This window comes from Narcine bancroftii, chromosome 6, assembly GCF_036971445.1.
Source record: "Narcine bancroftii isolate sNarBan1 chromosome 6, sNarBan1.hap1, whole genome shotgun sequence".
In the NCBI taxonomy this organism is placed as follows: domain Eukaryota; kingdom Metazoa; phylum Chordata; class Chondrichthyes; order Torpediniformes; family Narcinidae; genus Narcine; species Narcine bancroftii.
The window spans coordinates 41,748,520-41,766,334 of record NC_091474.1 but is presented as its reverse complement, the minus strand read 5'-3'; the positions used below and the strand labels follow the sequence as shown (position 1 = coordinate 41,766,334).

The following is a 17,815-nucleotide window of genomic DNA, read 5'->3' as shown; positions in this document are numbered from 1 at the left end:
TAGTAGAGTGAAGAGGCCATGGCCTGGGTGGTGGGTTTGAGGATAGAGGCTACTTTTTTAAGACACTGCCTCATGTACTGTCCTCGATGGAATGAAGTTTGGTGCCCGTGATGTCGCAAACCGAGTGAACAACCCTCTGGAGTATTTTTCTTGACCTGAGCATTGGCTTCTCCATATCAGACAGTGATGCAAACAGCCAGAATGCTCCCCACGGTCCACCTGTAGAAGTTTTCAAGAGTCTTTGAAATAATTTTGGGTTGGGACTCCTCTTGAAGACATTATCGAAAGTCCTGCAAGGAAGCTATTCATTTCTCTGCATGGATGATGCCTGACCTGCTGAGAGCCACCAGCTTCTCTTTAGTCACAATTCCAGCATCTGCAGTTTTGTGCTGCAGAACCTAACTGTGGGAATGAGAATATGTTGGAGGGCACTGCCACCTTGTGGGCGCTGCTGTTGTCAATTCAGGAACACATTCCAAATTGAAAAATCAGAATCAGGATTTATTGTCATGAACATGGCAGCGTCACAGTGTAAACATTTATATAAATCACCTTACAAAATAAAAGTAGTGCGTTGGCACCTCCGTACCATAACCAGCATCCATGGTACACCTGTAAAAATGATTATATCATCTACCTACCTGTCTCATATTTCATAGGATGGTGTCTTGCACATCTTTTCCTATTTCATTTGTTCATCCAATTCTCTTTTGAAAGTCAAGTTTAATGTCATCTGATTGTACAAGTATAACCTAATGAAATGGCGCTCTCTGGTCCTTGGTGCAAAACATGCAGACACACAACCGGACATAATACTTATACAAACAAACAATACAAATGTGAATCAAGGGCAGTAAAATCCCCGTTATCTGGAATTCAAGCAATCGACCAAAAGAAATTGTGGAAAATAAATAGGTAAAAAATTGGAAGTTTAAAACATGTGCCCCCTAGCGGTCAGTTTGCCAATACACAATCTCCACCAACTGGAAAATTCACTTATCTGGCATCTACCAATCTCCATAGGTGCCAGATCCCGGGAATTTTACTGTATTCATATATACAAATAAATACGGTAAATATTGTTCCTTAAATATGAGAGTCTTGGATGGTTAGTGGGAGCATTTCCTTTGGTAGTTCAGCATTCTCACTGTTGAATGAACAGAGCCAAATTCAAGTCACAGTTGGAGAAACTCAGCCAGTCGTGTTTTACTTCAAGTCAGTGTTAAATATGCTTCCATCATCCTTTCTGGCAGGATATTCTAGATCACTGTAACTCTTTTATTTTCCCTCTGCTCTCCATTATCATAAGTTCCTGTTGTCTGGCTGCTAAACAGAGGCAATGTTTTTATTGAAATTCTTCACAACTCTAAACAGCTCCATCAAATATTTCTCTAAATGAATTTCGGCTGTAAATGATCTAAATCCTTCTATAAACTTTTCACAGTGTTCTGTGGCTTTTCTTATTTTGTTTCACAGTGATTTTTACAGATTTATAAATGTATTTGTTATTCATTTTTAGTTATTGTACATGACGGCAAACATAAAACAAGGAACCAGATGTAGATCTTTCTACCTGCTATTACATCTTCTGCATGACCCTATCCTTAATTTGGTTTGCTTTTTTTTTTGAAGGCTATTTTAGTCCATACAAATCCCTTGTCAAAAGCTTCACTGAGATCCAGGTAAAATGTATCAATGGGAGTTTGGAGTTACATTATGCAAGTACTTTAGAAAAATATTAGGCCAGGCTTTCTCCTACTTCGTTTCTTGATAAGTTGCTAAGTATAATATTGCATTAAATAAACACATGTACATCATATCAAATGGTAACATCACCTTATTTTCTGTCTGGGCATTAACAGCAACTTCTCTGCTTTCTGCTATCCTGCTCGCCTTTTTCCCCCTCCCCCTTTCAAGTTTTTCCAGTTCCTCCCCCTCCACCCACCCAGCTATCCCTCCTCCCCTTGATCACTGCTGTCCCCTCGCTCCCTTTTCCACCTATCCTCTCCTGCCTTTGCCCCCCCCCCCACCATCCTTTTTGTTCAGACGCCTGCTGACATTCCCTCATATCTGGATGAAGGGCTCAAGCCGTGGGTCATGTATTTTTTATCTTTGCTATATAAAGGACACTGTTTGACCTGCTGAGTTTCTCCAGCATTTTGTGTTTTTAATGGAACTGTTTAGTACTATTCCTGATTACTGTTGGTTGCGACAATCTCAGCTGTTTCTAAACAATTCCTAATTTTTCTCAACCAAATGTATTTCAAACCAAAATTTTATAGCTTTGAATATTAACAGAATACCTTGTGAATCCTGTGAATAGCAATTGATTATTCTTGGGAATGCAGATGCATACCTCTTGACTGCAGTCTAGCCCGAGGTGTGAATCTGCTTTGACTGTGCCTTCAGAGGCTGAAACTTTAATGCTTTGACTGAAAGAATATAAAACTACGGGTTTGTCCATTTGATATTTCGTAGTGAGAAGAGATGATCAACAAAGTCCTCAGTACGGGTACATGAATTCAAGATGGTAATTTCTCTCTGAAGAATATTTTGAGTTTTTATCATGCTTTGATATCTTTGGCTTGGCTTCGCGGACGAAGATTTATGGAGGGGGTAAATGTCCACGTCAGCTGCAGGCTCGTTGGTGGCTGACAAGTCCGATGCGGGACAGGCAAACACGGTTGCAGCGGCTGCAGGGGAAAATTGGTTGGTTGGGGTTGGGTGTTGGGTTTTTCCTCCTTTGCCTTTTGACAGTGAGGTGATAGTATATCTTTAAAGGCTGTTTCACAGGAATATATTTGCATGAAATTTGACACTGAGCTGCGTTGTTGGGGGCAGTTTTCAGGAGCATCGGAAAAAATCTGAGAAAGACTGAGAGGCGCAGGGGGAAGCCCAGAACTTGATGTCAAGGTGTAACTTTCAATGCAAGGTGTGGATGAGCAAGCAACCAGAATTTGAGGAGCCCAGAGATATCGCCAGATGTGTAGGGCTGGAAGAGATGTCAGAGAAAGGACCACAAATGAATTTGAAAGTAATTAGATTTCAGATTTATTGTCCAAGTACATACATGACATCACATACAACCCTGAGATTCTTTTCCCATGGCCAGGCAGAATTACCACTTACTGGGAGTGGAAAAAAACTGTACACAGTGTGTACATGTAAACAAATAAAGTGTAAGCAGATAATGATTGTAAACAAATTGAATGTGCAATGCAGAGAGAATTTTAAAAATCAAAAAAGTGCACAGGTAAGAGTCCTTCAATATCCCTAATCACAGTTAAATCCCTGGTGTCTGGCACCTATGGGGATTGGTGGATGCTGGATAAGTGTATTTTTCGGTTGCTTGAGGCTGTGTGTTGTGTAAATGGAGACCTAATGGCGAAACGTCCCAATTTTAAACTTCTGTAATTTTTACCCATTTATTTTCTGCGTTTTTTTTTGCCGGTTGCTTGAGGCTGCTGGTTGTTTGAATTCTGGATGGCAGGGATTTTACTGTCTATGAGAGTGGGACTTGAAAACCCATGAAATCAGCCCCATGGATTCACCATTTATGTAACCTCTTCACTATGTTCTATCTATGCCCTGCTGGAAATCTCTAATGGTCCTCAATATTGGCCTTGCTGTTATGAATTAGATTAGTTTTCTAGCCAAGGATTCTGACATTGGGTGTCTGGAATGGCTCGGTCAGTCACACTTTTGCTCAGTGTAAGCCAACAATCTGGTGTCAAGGTGTACGGCACTTTTTGAAACCACCATCTTTTGAGTGGAATATTGAAGCCCAGCAGACATTTAATCGATGTAGAAGATCTTGGGGACTCCCCTTGTTATCTGGGCTAATGTTTCAGTCATTATTGTAAGACGATGATATTTGCATTTTAGCTCCCACATTCTCTATTCTTACAAGACTGTATTTCAAAAAATGTAATTATTATCTATTATGTACTGTGAGATATACTGAAGTTGCAAAAGACGCCATCTATAAATCCTGCATACATTTAAAAGGAAAGCACCCAGATACTTGATACAGTTGGATCAATAAATTGGCGGCACGGTCAGTGCAACACTATTGCAGCACCAGTGACGCAGGATTGAATCCACTGCTGTCTGGCAGGAGTTTGTATGTTCTCCCTGTTAATACTGCGTTTCCTGCAGGAGCTCCAGTTTCCTCCTGTTCTTAAGATGAACAGGATTAGTAGGTTAGTTGGTCACATGGATGTATTTGGTGGTGCGGGCTCATGGGCTGGAAAGGCCTGTTACCATGCTGTCTCACTAAAATTAAAAATCATATATAAATTTAACGAGTGTTTGGTACTCCCTTTACAGTGGAGGAAGTGAGCCATCCGGGTGGGTCTGGAATGGCTAGTAACTCTGTATGTCATTCTCGCCGCAGATCAAACCAGGAGATCCAGACGTACGCAATTGCACTCATCAATGCTTTATTCCTGAAAGCACCCGAGGACCGAAGGCAGGTTGGTCACTGTCTGTTTCTCTAATTACTCTGTGTCTCTTGTTCTTTGCGTATCTTACCCTCCTGTCTGTAATCTCTTCATGTCGCTCCTGTCGTTTGTTTATCCTGTATTGTCATCTCCCTTGAAACATTCAGCACTTTAAATTGCTTTGCCTAAACTGTTTTGTTACTAACAGTCTCTGCGCTGCTGCCACTGTCAGCTGAAACCACTCTCCGTTCATTGCTACTCTTCTTCCTGACTTTCCCTCGACAGCAGTAGCTGCTCACACCTGTACGGCCCTTTGACTGATAAGCTTAGTCAGAAAAATGAGAGCTTGGTTATAGGTAGAAACAGTTGCTTGAGGGCTGCTGGTTTAAGCAGAGAATACCAGAACTTGGGCATTCACTGATGGGTGAGTGAAGGAAGTGGCGATGATTGAGGCCACAATTTGAGACATCAGGTACTCAAGTACTCGTCAAGTCACCTTTATTTATCATTCATACCACGCTTGCATGGTAGAGATGAAATAGTGTTTCTCCAGGACCACATAGCATATTTAAATAAAAACAAGTTAGAATAGAAGTTAAACACATTAAAATATTAAGATTTGTACAGTAGCAGTCCACAGTACCCTATCCACATACATTCTGGGAATTTAGGAGCCTGATGGCTTGGGGAGAAAATGCTGTTGCCCAATGGGGTCACAAGGGCCAAGTACTACCAGATGGCAGAAGGGAGAACAGTTTACATGAGGGGTGTGTGGAGTCCTTCACAATGTTTATCCCCTTTCGCCTGCATCGAGAGTTGTAGATGTCCTTCATGGTATGAAGAGAGTCCCCAATGATCTTTTCTGCTGATTTCACTATCCTCTGCAGGGTCTTGCGGTCCGAGGAGGTACAACTTCCAAACCAGGTGGTGATACAGTTGCACAGGGTGCTCTCAATACATCCTCTGTAGAATGTAATGAGGATGGAGGGTGGGAGGTGAACTTTTCTCAACCTTTGCTGCTAAGTAGAGGTGCTGCTGGGGTTTCCTGGCTATGGAGCTGGTGCTAAGGGTCCAGGGGAGATTCTCCGCCAGGTGTACTCCAAGGAACATGATACTCTTGACAGCCTCAACTGTTGAGCTGTCAATTATCAGCAGAGTGTGGTCCCTCTGAGCCCTCCTGAAGTAAACATCCATCTCCTTTGTTATATTAACATTTAGATACAGGTTGTTGGCTCTGCACCAGTCTGTTAGGTACCCACACTGGAAAGAAGTTATCTCCACAGCTTCAAGTCATTGGGCAATGGAAAGTTTCCTTGCTGAGACATTCTTTATTCTGAACATCACTCATATCTCAGTGAACAAAAATGCTGGAGAAACTCAGCAGGTCACGGTACATGCCATGTGACCTGCTGAGTTTCTCCTGCCTTTTTGAGTACTGTAATAGATCCCAGCATCTGCAGATGATCTCATTTACCTCCATTCATATCCCTCCTCCTCCTCCCACCTTAATTGCCCATTTACCCCTTGTCATGAAATTCCTCAGCCTAGCTTAGTGAATCTTTTCTGTACCTGGAATTCTTTCTTAGTTAGAGGAAGAGTAGATGAAAATAATATTGTGGATTTATACTTTGCCCTGTGACACTGCAACTGTATGTTGATTCATCTTAGCTCCTCTGTTGGTGAACGGTGTTGTTCCAGATTTAATAAATTTACTCCCAACTCTGAACTCTCTTTAAAAAGAAAGAACTTGTGATTCTTCCCCACATCACTTCAATGCTCTTTCCTGTCTCTCACACTAACTGCTTGTCTCTTCTTGTTGTTGCTGTAACTCGTGCTGTGTGGATGCGGCCCGTTGGCTTAACAATGTTGCTTTGCGGTCTCTGCTGTCACCTTCAGTCTGTCTCTCCCTCCTCAGAAGGGGAGAACTCTGATCTCGAGCTACCTTTGACAGTAAGTAGTGACAGATGTGTGTCATTTTGCACCTTCAGTGCTATAGTAGGCCATAATGGGATGCTCAGTGACTTTGAAAGCCACTGTTAGTAGGAGAAGACGTATCTTTGTGCTTGTGTGTGGATAGTTGGTGATCAGTAGTCTCCTACCCCCTCCCAATAACCAGTCCTATGTTAAAGGATCTTCCTTGGGCCAGTTTGTTCTTGTTCCACTGAAGATACAGCTTTCTGTTTGTCGTGCTACTTCCCTGTGGTGGAACACTGTAATACATCCATTGTACAGGTTGGCCCGTCCCGATGCTGTAATTCCTCCACCTCAGGATTCCTAATAAAGGCGGTATCACCCAATCCCCTCCCCCAGTATTGCCTTGGAATCAGCCCATCAGCATGTAAGAGATGCCTGTAAGTTTACAGTGATTAAAGCCTATTAATCTCGTCTTCTGGTCTGTCAGTCTAATTGATAGCGCTACATTCCCATAGAATGGAGTGAGTGGCTCCCTGGTTAATGTCATTACATCTTAAACATCACACCACAAATTTTAGTGATTTCATTCTAATTCCTCAAGAATTATAAATTTCCTATGCATCTTTGCATAGGAACATTTGCCCTGTGGTACTTGCCTGAGATGAAAGCTGATGTGTCTAAACTGGATATAATTGCCTTTTGCAATTCATTTCTTTATAAAGTGGTTCGCAGACTTTTTGATCTTTTGCATGAAAATTAATAACTGATTTGTGTCAGTGCCTCTTGCTGCCAAAGGATCTGATGGCACCAGGAGCTCCTTTTGAACTTCACACCTTGTCTAAATCTGACTGTTGTCAAGCTATTTGGCTGTGGAAGAAGTCAAACCCCAAGATTATGCTGATAGATGGCCCCCTTTCCAAGTACAACCAAATGAGTTGCAGTGACCAACAGGAAGTCCTTCCCCTCCTGCTGAGATGTTGTAAACTTTATAAACTGTGAGCCTGAAGCAATTCCTATATTTGAGAAGAGAAAGCATTGGAGTGGGGAGAATAGGGGGAAGTCAGGATAAAATGACTGAAAGCTGGGGCTTACTTTGATTGGCCAAAAGCTCAGGTCAACCTGGCTTTGGTGCAATGCTGGTGGAACTGTTTTTTTGCTTCAGATTTGTAGCCTCACTGGGATTGGACATTGATTCTCATTCTTCTCATCAGTCTCCAACAAAATGATGGGCAATCAAACCTGGGCCCATCCACGTAGACTCCTGACCCCTGCTCAGAGTACCAATGATGTCTCTGGACGTCAGCCAGCGATAAAGGGCTCGAGCTGAACACCCTGGCATAGGCTTATGAGGGCAAAGATCCTCTTGCATAAAAAGAAACAATTACTGGACTTAATTGCCTACATCCTGGGTTAACTAGTTGTTGTAAATAGTTCTTAGGTGTGAGAGGTGGGAGGGAGAAGAATCAGGTAGTGAGAGAGACCACAAAGAAATAAGCTTGATGGAAATGCTCTGAGAGCTGGTCTGGGATCAATGGGTGAATTGGCTCGTTTATAGATAAGAAAATGTGAAAGATTTAGATTTTCAGAATTAAGTGAGAATCTTATACCCATTGTGACTGTCCCACTCTGCTTCTATTGAAGATCAGATATCATTATTGTAATTCCTGTGTCAGATCTTTTAAGCTGAAGGTTTAAAGTGATACTTTGGCAAAATGTACCGCTGTTTAAAAATCAGAGTTAAGAATCAAAGACGTACCATGCTTCAGTTGTTAAATAATCTAGGCAAAGTGAAAATTAGAGTAAAAAATTTTTGACTCTGACTTGGGTTCTAAACTTTCGGTTGGAACTCTCAACTCTGGGCGATTTGTTCTTGCTTGGTGGAGGGTAAGGAATGGCACTGGGATGCATGGTATTTCCCCCAGATGGATTCTACCAGATTACCAAAGCCAGGCAAAGGGAATCCGGAGGCACTTGGCAGTTCGGGCAACGTCGAGACAGAAAATGACAGTCAATGGTTTGGCTGGGGATTCCTTTCTTGATATACTGTTCATTCCCTGGACATTATCTGACCTGTTCTCTTCCACCAGCTCCTCTTTGTTAGCTCAAGATCCCAATTCCTGCGATTCTTGTCTTTCTCCAGATGATCAGAGGTTGACTAGACAAGCAGCTAGATTGGGTGAGTTGTCTCCTGAAGACTAGTTGGAGGGACAAGATTTGTATCCACGGAATTCAGAAGAGTGAGAGAGTCGAGATTAAAATATACAAGATTTTGAGAAGTTTTGATGGGTGGATGTGGACCTAATATTTTCCCTTTGTGTGACGATCAAGAATGGTAAAGCAATAGCAGAGAGTAAAATACAGTATCTTGATTTGAATCTAGGGAGAATAAATTACAGAGTAAACAAGTGGGGAGTGGAATTGCACATCTCAGTGGGCTGAAATGACCTCAGGAGGAAATGTGGAACTGTTTAAAACTAAAGGATTCTCCATTTTCCGTAGAGAGGAAATAAAATTATTTTGAGGTTCATGAGTCTTTGAAACTATTTTCCTTGAAGGTTGGTGGAAGCAGAGTGAATATTTTTAAGGCAGGATAAGCAAAAACATGAAAGGTTACTAGGTGATAGATGGGAAAAGGGAGTTGGTCTGTGATGGAGCGGGTTCAAGGAGCTGAATGGCCTTCTCTTTATTTGTACCTGAACACTGCTGTTTTACGTGAAATGTTGAACTGCGCATTTCATTGCCAGTTGTGAGGATGGCAGAGGAAGGAACATTGCTTGGAAACTCCAGCCAAGCTGCTTAGTATCCTATGAGATGGAAACCATCAGTTTGTGGAAATTTGAATATATTAAAATAGCCAAGAAAACAAACTAAACACCTTTTATTTTATTTTTACTTGTTTCTCTAAAACTTTATACTGCTCCTCTGCCATCTCTTGAATTTTTGATGACTTAAGTCCTTTAAATCGTGTCCCCGGACACGAATGCTTACAAAAACTTTTAGCAATCTTCATCAGTATTGCTCACATGTCTATTCTTTTAGCTCTATTTTCATTATATGTTTTCCTCTTTGTACATTTATATCCCAGCCCATGGTATTTAGCATTGACCATAATAGGCTGAAGGGTCTCTTTCTGTGTGACATGGCTCCATCTCTGTAGTTAATTGGTTTCTTATTAGCATCTAGTTTTAGATTTCTGAGTCCGACAAGTGATTTTTGAAATAATCAATCATAGTTTTAATGGTACTGTTATAATAGAATATAAATATTTTTGAATGGCCTGATTTCAATCTCTTTACAGATTCTATGGATGTAATTTAAAATGTAGTATGTTTACATTTAGCTTTAAACACAAGTCTCAGCTGGTCCAACCGATAAATGACTCCAGGCCTATTGGCTTTTAACCACCACCTCAGTTGGGCATTGCCAACAACATTCACATTGCATGAACAAGTACATTTTTAAAAGCTGCTGAGGCCACATTTACCCTCTGTTCATGTTGGGGAATTGGAAAATGGTTAATTTCATTCAAATGTTAAGGCTAAGAAACATAAAGTTGAAAACCATAGGACTATGAGTCTAACATCTATTGTGGGATTTACTTAGGGGCTATTATTGGAAATTGAGTGAGTTCCTTGGCCAAATGTGATCAGATCAGAAAGATGTTGCAGATTTGGAAAATTCTGACAAAGATTAATATTTTGAAGAGGTAAATAAGGTGGTAGAGAAGGGAGTCAGTCACTGGATGTCATTTATTTGGCCTTCCAGAGGGCATTCAATATAAGCAGCAAACTATTGACGTGAGTAGGGAATTGGTTAGACGCTAGCTTTGTGATGAAGGACTGAAAACAACTGCATGGAGTTAACATACAGATCGAGAAAGATCCATTAGAATAATGGAACAGGAAAATGTCCCAGATTGAAGTTGCCTTTGAACCAGGGAATGGACTAGCCCATTGCAAGATATCAAATGTCTCCAGTAGGTGGTGCACAAGTTCAACCTAAGACATGAGGAGTTCTGCACTGTTGAGTTTCAGTATCCAAGTGAAACCTGTCTGAATCCTGCTGTGTTTCCATAGGAAATGTCCAATGTCCTGGCACAGAAGCAACTGAGGTCAATAATACTGAACGTAAGTGTACTGATCAACAAGAAGTGAATATTGTTCTGAAAACTTTAACATTAACATTTTCAAGACAGTTCATTAACCATCTCACTTTGGGGAAAATTGTTTGTGTCATTGGTAACTCTTCCATGTTGGAACAGTACAGTAGAAGCACGAGAACATGGCCCAAATCCTCCTGCTCAAGTTTCAAATTTTATTTCCATTTTAAATTTAAAAATAAATACAGTAAAAGTGGCTGTAAAGTGGGTACATTGAATTAAATTCCAAATGCCCTCAATGTAGTGAAATGTACCATCCATGTTTGGTCCATTGTAATCCCAACCCCAAAACAATGCTAGGCCCTTAAATATCCTCTGAGATGCCCCTGATCATTCCACATTGCTGGAAATGACTTCAAGGTTTTCAGAATTTAGGCCAGCTCCTTTGAAGAGTCTTCCATTTCCGCAATTTTTTGTAGGAGAATAACTCCCTACCTTCTTTCTGCAGCATATCATTCGAGGAAATCGTCCAATAAAAACAGAAATGGCCCATCAGCTTTACGTCCTTCAAGTTTTGACCTTCAATCTGCTGGAGGAGCGAATGATGACCAAGATGGACCCTCAGGATCAGGTCGGTGACTAGGCGCTGTCTTGCTGAGATGTCCTGCCTTCTGTGAGTTTGTATTTCTCACACTGTTCCTCGTAGATTTGTCCGTGAGCCATCACCACTTGCTCAGTGTCTGTATGTAGATGTACGAGATCATCAGTTGTATTGTGAGTGTGTGTGAACACATTTTCAAACGTAATTGAAAGATGTCTAAGAACATTTTTCCACATAATCCCTCTCCTGATCCATCATTGTGTTGCACTCCCATAGAAGTGCGTCGGTGCATCAGCTTGGATTCTCAATGTTCACGTGATGGGGGAATGTGATGCAAATGTTGCGATTAAACAAAATTGATCACCATGAATAAAATGAATTTCAAAACACTTCAAATGCCAGAAATCTAAAATAAAAACAGGAACAGCTGGAAAAACTCAGCGGGTCTGACAACATCTGTTTCACATCAAAGATCCTTCATCGGTTGTGAGAAAACAAGATGGTTTCAAGTTACAGTGAGAGTGAAGAAGGGACAGATAAGAGAAAGGGAATATCCCTGCTAGGGAGAGATCAACATCATGGTGGTGAGACTCTGTCTGGTTGATTAACAAAAGAAGTTAGAGAAAATAAAGGAACATATAAAATTTGAGAAACGCAGGTAAAAATTATTTCAGAGACCTGAAATCTAAAGGAGAACTTCAGAAATGGCTATCAGATAGATCACTGTTTCTGTATCCATAGAGTGGCAAAACTGATTTACTATTACAGCTCTCTAAGCCTGCAGGAGCAATCGACTGTTCTAATAGATGGAGAAAGCAGTTGAACTCGATGTTGAGTCTGCACATTGCAGTGTGCCTATCTGTAAGATGAAGTGCTATCCTCAAGCTTGCTTTGGACCTTGCTGGAACAGTTCAGGAGGCCAAAGTCCAAAAGGGTCAAAGAGGGATGAATACTAAAATGATTGCCGCTGGAAACTCTGAGTCAGCCTTGTGGATTGAATGGAGGGGCTTTGCCAAGTAATCATAGCTTTTTGTGTGGGCAATTCTGGTATGAGAGCAGAGAATGCAGGGGATTGAGGGTGTATTGGGCCAGGTACCAAGTCTGGTGTGACAGCTACCTCTTCATGAAAATATTAGATTGACATTTCCTTTGCTTGCTGCCAGCGAGGCAATGTTGGATCTGATAAGCCCCCCCCCTCCCCCACCTTTTTTGACTAGTCTGAAATGTGGGATCTTGTCAAAAGCTTTTCTGAAATTGTAATAGCTTATGTCAAATGCATCACCCTTATCAACCCTCCCATTTTCTTTCTCAGAAAATTCCATCAAGTTAAACAGGATCTCCCTTTAATAAATCCTTGTTGACTGTTCCTATTAATTTGTCATTCTAAATTATTTCTATACGATCAAGCAAAATTGAATCCAATAATTTGCCTTTACATTATCCTTCAATTACTGGTTTATAGCTTTCCTAACAATGGTACAATTTAACACTCTCTGATCAGTTCAGATAACTCCTGTAGCCAGCCAGGAATTATTGAGAAATGATGGGTCATACTTGTGCAATTTCTTTCCTGTTCACAGTGTGGAATATAGTTCATCCAGATCTATTCACGTTTTTACAGTCCCTTGCAGGGCAGCACACTTGGCGTAGCGGTTAGCACAACTCTTTTATAGCCCCAGCAATCAGGATCGGGGTTCGTATCCTGTGCTGTCTGTAAGGAGTTTGTACGTTCTCACCGTGTCTGCGTAGGTTTTCCCCAAGAGCTCTGGATTTCTCCGACCATTCGAAGCGTACCGGGGGGTGTAGATTGGGCCGAAATGGCTTGTTACTCTACTGTATGTCTAAATTTTTTAAATATGTCTAGGATACTTGATAATAATAATAATAATGGTTTTTTTGTCATAGAACAGTACAGGCCCTTCAGCCCAGAGAGTTGTGCTGACATAATAATCTATACAACCAACTATAATTTCCCGACTGTATAACCCTCCATTTTCCTCTATTTCATGTATCTGTCCTTTAAAAGACCTATTCCACCTGCCTTCACCACCCGCTGCCTGCCGCCCATTCTATGCAACCACCACTTTCTGTATAATGGTCAGATGCACCAAAATTCTTGCTTGCTGTAGCCACACAGGTACTTGTAAAAAGACATCTGTAATAGTAACATGTAGAAAGATTATAAGTATACAAGATGGATAGATAATAAATATTTGCAGTAATCCTAGTGCAAAAAATGGTAACTTAATCGTGCAGTTAGTCCTTTAGTGGTGGCGGAGCAGTCCATGATTAGTGTAACAAGGGGAGGTTCAAGAGTCTGATGGTTATTAGAAAGAAACTTCTTGAACCCAAGGTGCTGGTCTTCAGACATCTGCGCCTTCTTCCTGAAGATAGCAGTCAAAAGAGTGAGAATAGGGTCGATGGAGTCAAAATACTGAATGTCCCTCAGTGGACGCTGCCTGGCCTACTGATTTCCTCCAGCAGTTCATTTTTCACACTCTATTCCATCATCTGCAGTCTCTTGTGTACTTGTTATTTCTTCAGAATCTTCCTCCCAACCTTCTGGCTTTTAAAGGCCAAACATAAACTCAGTTTGTTTTTGCTTTTTACTTTTCCTTTTCAGTGTTTGTTTGAACCTGGCTCATCCACCAGCAGTTAACTGGTGCTGCAGTGAATGGTATCCTGATGTGCGTAGTCCAAACATAATCCTTTCTACGTTCTGACTATACCTCCTGTGTAACCCTGTCTTTGCCACCATTAACATCCATTCTCTGAGTGTTGTCTTTCCACTGACTGCATGTGGACCTGTTGTCCTGGTCTGATGGTATTCGAGGTTACCTGTGTTGCAGATGTTTTCTCTCCCAGGCTGGAGTTAGTTACCCTGTAACATACTTTCCTTGTTGTTTTACAGTCACAAAGGGATATCATTTTTGAACTTCGAAAAATTGCCTTTGATGCTGAATATGACCCAAACAGCAGCAGCAACCTTGAGAAGCGCAAAGCCATGTACACAAGGGACTATAAAATGCTGGGGTTCATGGTATGTGCAGTAACTCCCTACCTGATACAGAGTGATGTGCTGTGTTGTTCATAGTCAAGAACTTCCTCCAGAGAATTTCAGATTTATAAGTTCGGAAGTCAATGTCCCTAAAATGGAAGATAAAAGCAAACTGCTAGGAAATTGAACAAATAGACCTGCAGATATACATGTTTGGAGCCCCACACTTAATACAGACAAAAAAATACCATGGTCAAACAAAAAAATCTGTGGGTGCTGGAGAAACTCAGCAGGTCGCACAGCATCCACAGGAAGTAAAGGGTGACTAACGTTTTGGCTCGGGCCTTTCATGAAGATATGACCACACAGGTACACACACACACAGACACTATACAGGTACACGATCCTTTATCCAGAACCCTTGGGGGACAGTGTGTTCCGAATTTCAGATTTTTCTGGATTTTGTAAAGCCCACCCGAATTGTGCTGCCATATTCACCCCCACCCCCTTCCAGTCACCTGGCCGTCTCCCCCGACCTCCGGTACCTCGGCTATCTCCCCCAACCAGGGTCCCTCAGCCGCCCAGCAGTCTCCCCCGGCTGCCGGTCCCTCGGCTGCCCGGCAGTCTCCCCCTTCCCCCGACCACCAGACCCTCAACCACCTCCCCCAACCGCTGGTCCCCACTTGCTGGATTTTGGACATTTCTGGATTCTAGATGTCCGGATAAAGGATCGTATACCTGTAGATGGAGGTCATGCAGTGTTCTTTATGGAAAAAATACATGAACAACATTTTGGGCCTGAAGTCTTCATCCAAATATGAGCAAAAAGCAGGCAGGCACCTGAATGAAAGGGTACAGGGAGGAACATAGGTCCACAGTCAAGAGGTTATAGGTGGATATGGGTGGGAGAGCAGAAGGAAATAAAAAGCTAGGAAGTGAAAGGTGGATGGGGTAGTTCTCTGATTGGAGAGGAAAGGGGGGAGCTGAAGAAAAGAAGACAGAGGGACCTAACAGAAACCAGAGAAGTCAAATTCAGTGCCATCTGGTTGGAATATTAGGTGGTGCTCCTCCAAGCTGCGGGTGGCCTTGTTTGGCAGCGCATGAAGCCATGGACAGTTGTGTCAGCGTGGGAGTGGAGTGCAGAATTGAAATGGTTGCCTACTGGGAGGTCCCTGCTGTTTCAGCGGACAGAATGAAGGTGCTCATAGAAGCAATCTCTACATCAGAGAGACAGGACACAGACTGGGAGATCTTTTTTTTTGCTCATACCTTGACAAAGGGCTCAGACCCAGAACATTGGTTATGTATCTTGGCTATAAAGAACTCTGGGTGACCTGCTGAGTTTCTCCAGCACATTTATGTATTAAACTACAATCACAGCTTCTGCAGATTTTCTTGTTTATATGCAGACACCCAGTTAAGTGGCTCTCCTGTATTCACTGCCATGTACAATTATGATGGAATTTGTAGCACTGAGTCCTTGTGACTTCATTTACAAGGGGAAAGCAAAGCTGCAAAAACTGCAGAAGCTGCCAGTGGGAATAATCATGCAATCCCAATCCACATCAGGATAGTTGATTCCATTTGCTGTCGACTTCCTGCCCCACTAGCCCAGAAGTGTGCCAGCAGGTGCCTCATGTAAATCTCCCTCCTTTCTGTCTTAACCCAGAAGCACAAAAGCCTTCCTTTTTTGCTGGCTGTTCCCACTGCTAAAATGTGTATTTTTTAACTCTTATTTTGTGCGAGGAATTTTTTTTTGTCATTGTTGCACAGTTCTAGTAACAAGCTGCATTGGTTGGAACCAGCGCAAACACTTTTCCTACCCCTACCCCTCACCCTTCTCTCTCTGGTCTTGAAATTATACATCCCTTCTTGGTCTCGGATTCACTGAAAGCCCACTGCCCTTGGGTTACGGACAACCCATTCTGCTGCGCAGGAAATCATATTCGAGGCTAATCCACCCAACCTGCCAATAAAATCATTATCTAACACCAAGTGGAGTCAATGAGGGGTTAAAATTTCACTGATTTATTTTTTACACTCCAATAATCCCCAGTTAATAAGTCACGAATGGATTACTTATTTGTAGCCACTTGCTGTTCGTTCCCAAAACCTGTGCTCCAAAGTAATTTGCTGCTGTCTATTCAAGTCTGTTTATTATCATCTAACAATACACAGTACATAATAATCAAATTTATTTTTAAATAAATATATATGAATATTTTGGAATTATTGACTTGGTTTCATCAATCTCCCGCACGGCCTGCAGGAAGAAGCTAAAAGTACATGAATAATAAGTGACGGGAGATGCCTTCCAGTTCAATTCAACTCTGTGGTTATGATTAAAGTGCGCATCCTCAATATTACCCAAATCCTGGGAGAGGCAGAAAATGAGCTGAGAAGTCCATACCAGTTAAGGGGAACCACTTAAGCAACCAGAAGTAATCCAAATCATTCTGGCACTGAATATGCAACATAGCATTTATCTCTGAAACCAGATCACAGTCAACAAGCCATCCAGCTACGCCATGATGCAATTCCGGGAATTGTCATCTAAGAGTTGCAAACTGTTTTTCTGGAATGGTAAACATCTCCTGCACCTGGCTTGCTTCTACGATTGTGTAACTTGGCAGTATCAGTGCAGTTTTTGAATTCTCAGAAACAATTGAAGATTGTGCATTTTCCCACACAAATAATACTCCTTCAACTTGTATTCACAGAATCATGTCAACCCAGCCATGGATTTTACCCAGACGCCTCCTGGAATGCTGGCACTGGACAACATGCTGTACCTGGCAAAGATCCATCAGGACATGTACATCAGGGTAAGAATCCATGCACTCTGTTTCCAGACTTCTGACTTGACTGTGGGGGTGTGGGAAATCCCCTGGTAACATGACCTACATCTGGTCCCCTTGTGTGCCATTTGGCTGCGGTAGCCCTCTCCCCCTTCTACCGAGCATTCCCCAGCAATACGATTAAATAGCAAGATATCTCCTCTAGCCTAAATGGCCCAGGGAAAACTAACTATCCTGCAGCTCCTGAATCACTGTGTACTGGAAGGGGGCAGAGACGGACTCTCGCTCTTCAGGGCAGATCAGGATTGTTAGTCTATTTCAGTCAGTTTGTATCAGTCTGGGTTGATTTTGTAGTGCTGTAACCTTGAAGTCACAGGTGAAGACCTGAGATCCCACTCCAGTGACATCAGCTAGTATAGTGCTTTAGACGACAGTTGAAGGTGAGGAAGGTTTAAAAGATCCAATGTCACGAAGCAAAGTAGCACCATGAGGGACTAGGAACATCCTGGCTAATACAGATCATTACTGCACAGTGCAGGCCCTTCAGCCCACGATGTTGTACCTACAGTTACCCCTTTACCAACTGCTGGCATTGGAAATAGTTTCTTTGTCTTGCGTGAGTTTTTAACATATTGCAGTGCATGGGTTGACAGATGTATATTCTTGTTTAATTAAATATGTATCCCAATTTTTTTCATTCTCAAACAAAACATTTCATGTATTTCAAAAAGATCTGTAAAAGCAAAACAAGTTGAGCAACTCGTTCATGGCAGCACGGTTGTCATAGTGGTTAGTGCAACCCTTTTACAGCACCAGCGCTCAGGACTTGACCAGGGTTCAAGTCCCACACTGTCTGTCAGGAGTTTGCACGTTCTCCCCGTGTCTGCATGGGTTTCCTCCCACCTTTCAAAACGTACTGGGGGTGTAGGTTAATGGGATGTAAATTGATGGCATGGACTTGTA

The 17,815-nt window shown here is 42.0% G+C and overlaps 1 protein-coding gene across 4 annotated transcripts in view; it reads left to right on the top strand.

Moving 5' to 3' along the window:
• The window catches only part of LOC138736011 (engulfment and cell motility protein 2), a 236,027-nt gene that overhangs the window by 183,797 nt on the left and 34,415 nt on the right, over positions 1–17,815 (top strand). For 3 of the 4 annotated variants that reach the window (XM_069884794.1, XM_069884795.1, XM_069884796.1), the window contains 5 exons: positions 4,397–4,475; positions 10,433–10,483; positions 10,964–11,086; positions 13,968–14,096; positions 16,775–16,879. In XM_069884794.1, the coding sequence (XP_069740895.1) occupies positions 4,397–4,475; positions 10,433–10,483; positions 10,964–11,086; positions 13,968–14,096; positions 16,775–16,879 (487 nt within the window). Of the gene's footprint in view, positions 1–4,396; positions 4,476–8,487; positions 8,533–10,432; positions 10,484–10,963; positions 11,087–13,967; positions 14,097–16,774; positions 16,880–17,815 lie in introns of those variants that run through there. The other variant, XM_069884797.1, reaches the window with a different exon arrangement.